This window comes from Euphorbia lathyris, chromosome 10 (assembly GCF_963576675.1).
Source record: "Euphorbia lathyris chromosome 10, ddEupLath1.1, whole genome shotgun sequence".
NCBI lineage: Eukaryota > Viridiplantae > Streptophyta > Magnoliopsida > Malpighiales > Euphorbiaceae > Euphorbia > Euphorbia lathyris.
Window position 1 is genome coordinate 66,334,160 of NC_088919.1, and position 7,331 is coordinate 66,341,490.

Genomic DNA, 7,331 nt, shown 5'->3' on the forward strand with positions numbered 1-7,331 from the left:
ACTAAATCCAAACACTAAAATTACATATCGATTTCGTGCCTTATAATCGTATCGTGTGTGTACTTTTGCCACCTCAATAATTTGTGTACATAAATTTTATTTGGTGGCATGCGGATAAATTAACTATATTTTGCAACTAAAGTTATAATCCTTTAACTTTACTTTGTGATATAAAAAAACTTCACATTATATTACCATTAAATTTTATAAACAAATCAAATTAAAACATAAAAAAATTAAGAAAAAAATAACAAAATTTCTTGAATCAACAAATATAAAATGGGCAATAAAGAAAAGCTTGAATTAATTTCTTTTTCCTTCTCAGTTTCCACAAGATGAGAGAAACCAATACATATTTTTCCTTGATCCTCTCCACAACACCATGTATACACACACAACTGAGACAGAGACATACTTTTTCCATCCAAAAACAACATTCCTACGGTATTCTACACCGTATATATAATATAATATTTATATAACTATATACTTGATTGATTACCCAAAACATTCTCTTTTTTTTTTCCCTTTTATAATCATCTTTTGGTTTGCTTGCTACAATGTAGCAACTCCTGATCCAGGCACAAAATTTAGTCTATGATGATCAACTTCTTCCCACACCAGCTTCGACGTTATTTCGTCGTATTCGGGTTCATATTCCTGATTATACAATACAATATTCATAACTTCAATTTAGTGGCTCATCGCTACTTTCAATTGTTTAATGGCTAAATCCATAATTAATAATTAAACACTTAAAAACTCCTGTGATTTTAAGTTTCGAGATAAGGTATCAAAATAGGTCTATGGATTTTGAAAAAGTATCAATTTAGGCTCTACATAAAAAAAATAGCACTAATATAGATATAATATTTAAAAATTGGTACCAATTTAGGTCTCGATAACGGAATATTACATGTCATTCATATTAATCTGTTAAGTTCAGAACTTAACGAGTAATATAAATGATGTGTCATTTTCGTTATCGCAACCTAAATTGGTATCATTTTTTAAACATTAAGTCTATATTGGTGCTATTTTGTACGTTGAGTCTAAATTGATACTTTCTCCAAAACCATAGACATATTTTAGTACATTTTCTCTTTATTTTTCTAGATTAAGTCTCTAAAGATTAAGCTCATGCTCTTTAATTTCCACATATTAGTGAAATATCCAATACATGTCAAATCGAAGAATTAATCCTTAAAATCAGAAAGAAAATCTGTTGTCCCTTCCATTTCTCTCTCATAAAAAGTGATCATTTCTTATTGTATGGGTTCCATTGACTCACAAAATATATTATTTTAATTAAATGTGGACCACTTTTTGTGAGAGGGACATAGAAAGAAACACTAAAACGGAAACAACAGTTTTTTTCCCACTCAATTTTTCTTTTATTATACGCAAAATCATATTTAAGCCCTAAATTCTAAAGATTTTAACGATTAAACTCCTGATTTTTAACTTTCACATGCATTGAGCTCATCACTAACGGTTTAATTAACAAAACTATTAGTGAGAGGCTCAATGTGTGTAAAAATTAAAGATTACGGATTTAATCCTTAAAATTATTAAAGTTAAGGGGCTTAATCTGGAATAATAAATAATCAAAATCTCAATCTAATTTTCAAGGGTTTGATTTTTAATTATGGGTTTAGCCTTAATTTAATGAAGGCACATATGTACTTTTTTTTTTTGGTTGAAGGCACATATGTACTTTGCTAAGTCTTAATTAAGGGAAAGAATTATTTAATTAATAATTAACTAACCTCAAGTTGTCTGACTAGTTGTTTAGCAGTTGGTGCAGAAATGATAATGCGACGTGCAGTGGGAGAAATAAAGCCTTCATCAACGGCCTTATCAATAAATGATAACAATGAATTATAAAACCCATCAACATTCAACAGACCTACCTGCAATTATTTAATTAAAAAGAAAGCTTAATTATTGAATAATTAATTAGCATCTAATTATTGTACAAAAAAATAAAACTATATCAAACTAAAACAAGAAGCACATACTTTTGACCAGCATTAACAAAAAAGAAGTCTACTTTTATCAAGTGTTTTCAAAATGTGGAAAGAATATCTTGTGCTATCTTTCCATGTGAATCCCCTTAAGTACCACATGATTTGATTCATTCATGCCTAAAATTTTGATGAAAGTTTATAAAGTTTGACTCTAGAAGAACACTGCATATGAAACATGTTCTATCAAGCTCAAGCTTGGAGACGAGCTTTGCCACGTGTCAAAATGCTCACCATGTATCAAATAGATAAACAATTGAATGCAATTGGCCAAACATATAGGGGACATTTAGAACTTTTAAAAGTTCAGGGGTAGTTGAAATATGTAATTGAATAAGAACAAAGAGTTATTGAATGCAATTGGATAATATAGGAGGCCATTTGAAACTTTTAAAAGTTTAGGGGGCAGTTGAAGTATTAAGTCAAGTATAGGGACATAAAATGTATTAAGCCTTTTTTAAAGATGTGAACTTGAGTTTATTAATTGAAATTTCTCAGAGTCTGGAGTTGGAGTTAGAGTGCCAGACCATAAAACATCACACCATGTGTATGATTCAGCTACAAACGAACCCTTTAGAGTTTAGAATTCAACATGTTGCTAATATCAAGCATTCATACCATATATATTTATAATGATCGAACATTTTACACTTAAATTCTACTTCTACAATTAAGGGCTCCTATTAAATGCTTGTTCGGTTTCCTTTTCATTATTTTACTCCAAACAATAAACTAAAAGTTCTTAGTTAAAATTGGAAAAGATTTAGATATTTCGGAATAAAAATCAACTAATATATACCAGTAACTGAACCAATCATGTCATAAATAAGATAACTTGATCTTATAGCATCACCAATTTTGGCTTCAATTCTCTAAGAATCTATATATTACTATCATTTACTAAAAAGCATGATCCTTGTAGCTCTGAAAACAATCATTAACTGATGATTATTAATTATGATAAAGTAGTTAGCAGTAGGCCCTTTATACTTGTTTAAAGCTTCCATGTTCAATAGTTACATACCAAATATATATATATATATATATATATATATTAGTACTAATTAAATATGCAATAAAATCCAAAAACAAATCCATAAATGTTGCTACTTTTAAGTAGTTAAAGAGGTTGAGATTTTCTTTATTTTAATTTCAATGTTCCTTCATTTTCCAACACTTCTATTAATTATATTATTAATAGTTTCTGAATTTCAAAATAGAGCAATGAAGGAGAAAATTTCTTACAGGTTTGCGATGAATACCAAGCTGAGCCCAGGTAATAACCTCCAGCAATTCTTCAAGGGTGCCATATCCACCTGTCATTAATGAACGTCATTTTCAAATGTTAGGTCATTAATTAATAAAGTTAATTAATTTGAGGACGGAATCTTAATTTTACCAGGAAGTGCAATGAAGGCATCAGCTTGACGAGCCATTTCTGCTTTTCTTTGGTGCATATCAGACACAGCTCTGACTTCTCCAACGGTCTGACCAATTATCTGTAATATCATCCGTATATATCTTATGCTATTAAAACTCCTTAATTAAATCTTATCAACAAACAAGCAATACATAATTAACAAACAATGTTGCACGGATACGGCAACGGAAAATGACAGCAAAACTGAAAAAGAAATGGAAACACGAAAGATACAGAAACAGACACGAAACACGGAATTGCTAGTGGCGAAGAGTTTCCGTGCAACAACCTAGACTAACACTACCCAAAAACATAATCCCACGGTTTTTGTTTTGTTACAAAAAGTTTAGGGGTAGGATGGTATCTCCAGCCGAGGGCCATAGAAAGCCTGATGACTATTGAAAGACTTCCGAGAGGGTAAACTTATTGCTCTACCTATGGGAATTCTAGCAACGATGAGAATTGAAAACTTGGGGGTAACACGAGAGTTGTTTACTTACCGTTGAGACCTCGCTCCTAGCCAAAGTAATCCCAAAATTAACAAACCATATTAAATTAATCCATATTTCATTCATCCACTGCCTTAATTTGATTCAAATTTGTGTTAGTTTAAAAAAATAAAAAAATAAATAAAAAGATGAGAGATTCTAGACAGTATGTAGAAAAAAAAACTAACCAGCCTAGCTAGTATGATACATTATACCCTCCCAAAGGACGTTAAAAACAGAAAAGTAAAGGCAGCAATAGACAGAAAGTACTTTTATTTTTCTTTGTTTTTTATGGCAAAATTGAAATAACTGCACACAATATGTAAAAGCAGAAGCAAGGCTTTGCACTAGGCTAGTGTCTGAAGCTCACCTCTCTGGGCATTAGTGTCCTTGGGACAACTCTGCAACAAATCACAAAACCATAAATCAAAACCATTTACTTAGTACCAATAATTTATTGAAGTAGGGGAATTAAAATTGAACTACTCTATGATACAAGAAGACATTATTATAGCGATTAGCTTGGCCCCCATGATAACAGCTTTAACAAGGAGGGGTAAAAATGACTTTTCCCACTAAAAAGAAGAGTAGATGACCCCTCAACTATTTATGAACATGAACTTTTTAAAAAGAAAGTTATCCCTGTAATAATCACTGCATGTCCGCCTTAAAAAGTTTACATACTTTCTACCAGTTTATTTCTTCCTAACTGGTAGACATGGGTATTGAACTGACATTTGCAAGGACCAAAAAAGATTCACTTTAAACAATTGATCAAGGCTGCTAAAAAGATAGTAACCTTTAGCTATGAACCATTAGTTAACAAGTTACCAAAAAAGACATTTGTTAAGAAACCAGTCCACTGATAATTAGTTAAGAAAACACCACTTTTTACCGTTTGCGTTGTTCATGAAAATTGATAATACAGGCTTTAGTACTATGTTTGCAGTCCCTAGAAGCTCATATTGTCATCAACAGTAAAAAAATTGTTTAATAATCACCCTTATGCCAGCATTTGATCCAATGATGTTTGCCTTTAAGCAGGCTTGAGAAATGAGACGTTCATAACTTAATAGCAATTAGGGAAACATAAACTGCAGGAAGATTCAAGTGCCTGTGCCAAAACTAATAAGAAATGCAAAACTCAATTATCCATTTGGCTCATAAAGTTCTTAATTTTTTATTGGTAATGAAATTTACAGTTTCCGTGATGCTTTAGTGAAAATGATGCTTGTCTTTTGGTAGAAACATTGTTTGATTTAACTTTCCAAAGAGGAAAAAACGAAGAGAGAGAAAGCTAGAGAGGAGAGAGATACTAACCCTAGAACATGGCGCCCACCATCATGAACTGCCTGAGAAACAAGACCCATCAATCCCACGCTCCCACCTCCATAGACCAAATCAATCCTTCTTTCCACCTTCACAATGCTCATCGAAAACCAAACCCATTAACACATGCCACAAGTGATCTACCATTAATTAATACTAAATTACATGATTAGCAGCAGTAATTGTAAATTTCGAGTGACATAATAAGCATTAACTTGAAAAAAACCACAAGCAAAAATCATGGAATTGTTTTAGTCCTTGAAGATTGTAAAAAATGCGCCCAATGTAAAAACATGCTTAAAAGAGTCATTATATCAAGGTAGCACGTTTGGTTCCCCAGGAAAAAACAATTTTTCTTTTTACATTTTCTGTTTTAGAAATTTAAAATTTGGATTATTAATTAAAATAACAACAAACAAGGATCATGCAAGAAGGCTGCTCAACTGACAGGCAGGTTACAGCTAGCAGCCTCTCATGCTAAACATAAACCCTAAACCTTCTCTCTAATTTCAGAACAAAAAAATAAAAAATAAACAATCATAAGCCCACGTTGAGACCTTGTTTTCTCTCAACTTGCTATACATCATTACTATCCCACCATTAACTAAGGCAAGTTTTAAAAATAGAAAAAATTATCACCTGATATAAAGGAAATGACAGAAAAATCACAAACTAGGAATTTCCTTTTTTACTTAAAACAAACACTTAAATCATTCCATTCCATTCATCAATGACGGAAAATGAAATGAGATTTAATTGCACTGATATATTACCATAAACAACAAAGCAAAATCGTACAAAAACCGAAACGGAATTCCGTTTTATCGCATTACACAAAATGACAATAGACAATTCCTAATCAAGTTTTCTGAATCGCCGAAACAGATAAATCCAAAACAAGCAAACGCCAAACACCAAACACCGAACAATCGGACTAATGTTTCATTAGCTGTAAAATACACAGATTCTCTGAAATTGAAATGAAGAGAGAAAGAAGAAGCAAAATGATGTTGATAGTGAAAATACATTACCAGTTCTTTCCCTAACTCAACGGCGGCTTCTTGATAGCTAGTTTTTTTGCCGGAGCTGCTACCGCAGAAAACACAGATTCTCTTAAACCTGGATTTTGTTTCTTCCATTGGTTATAAGAAGTTTGTTTTATATATTTCTCTCTCTCCGCCGTCGCCGTCACCGTCGCCGGAAGCTCTCAGCTCTCGTTTCTTTCTCTGAAGAAATGGGAGGGTTGAGAATGAGAAGAAAGTGAATATTTGTTTAAATATACAAAAATCCCTCTAACTTTCAATTACTCCTTGGCCAAGTAATTTCGATTTTTTATTTTTTTTATATATTTTTTTATTCTAGCTGACATAAAAAATAATAATGATAATAATAGATTGTTATTAATACCTATTCATATAATATCCATTAGTTTTTCTTATATAAAAATTAATTTTATTTTGTCATCTAATAATGCTTAGAATTTTATAGGGATTTTATAAAAAAAAAAAAAAGAATTTTATAGGGATATGAAAATATTTTGTTTGTCGTAAACGGTTACAGTTAGTTGTTTATCATTATCGGATTAACATTTAGTATTTGATAAAATTATTGTATTAGTATATAAAATATTTAGTAATAAAAAATAATAAAATTTATTTTCATAGCTAAATAAAAAACAAAAATAATAATTTATTTAATGCAGAAAATTTTTTGAGTAATAATATTAGCGAGACAGTAATAGAGTTAAAAAACAAACGTATTTATAGAAGTAAAAATGATAATTTTATCAAATAAAATAAATATAAAAAAGAAAAACTCTAAAAATAGCTTTTTGCAAAAAGTTTTAAAAAGTTATTATTTTTATTAGAACAAAAAGTTAAAAAGCTATTTTTTAAATCTAATCAAATTTTTTATTTTCTGTTGTTTAGAATAAAAAGTTAAAAACAGCTTGAAAAGTTTAAACAAATACCTCAATGTCACCATCAGTTATATGTTTAAAATCGAGTCCAATATTCATAAATATGACCAATTTCAGATATCATTAAAAAAACACATGTATTTTAATAT

General features: G+C 30.4%; 1 protein-coding gene across 1 annotated transcript; it reads right to left on the reverse strand.

The window, feature by feature from the left end:
• Window positions 1-275: 275 nt before the first annotated feature.
• Window positions 276-6,514, reverse strand: LOC136209787 (cytokinin riboside 5'-monophosphate phosphoribohydrolase LOG7). The gene is made up of 7 exons (XM_066001370.1): window positions 6,296-6,514; window positions 5,256-5,353; window positions 4,306-4,336; window positions 3,427-3,526; window positions 3,273-3,343; window positions 1,770-1,913; window positions 276-660 (listed from the first exon to the last, which is right to left on the reverse strand). The coding sequence occupies exons 1-7, from the start codon at window positions 6,401-6,403 to the stop codon at window positions 556-558; spliced, it is 657 nt and encodes a 218-aa protein (XP_065857442.1). The 5' UTR covers window positions 6,404-6,514; the 3' UTR covers window positions 276-555.
• Between the last annotated feature and the right edge of the window lie 817 nt (window positions 6,515-7,331).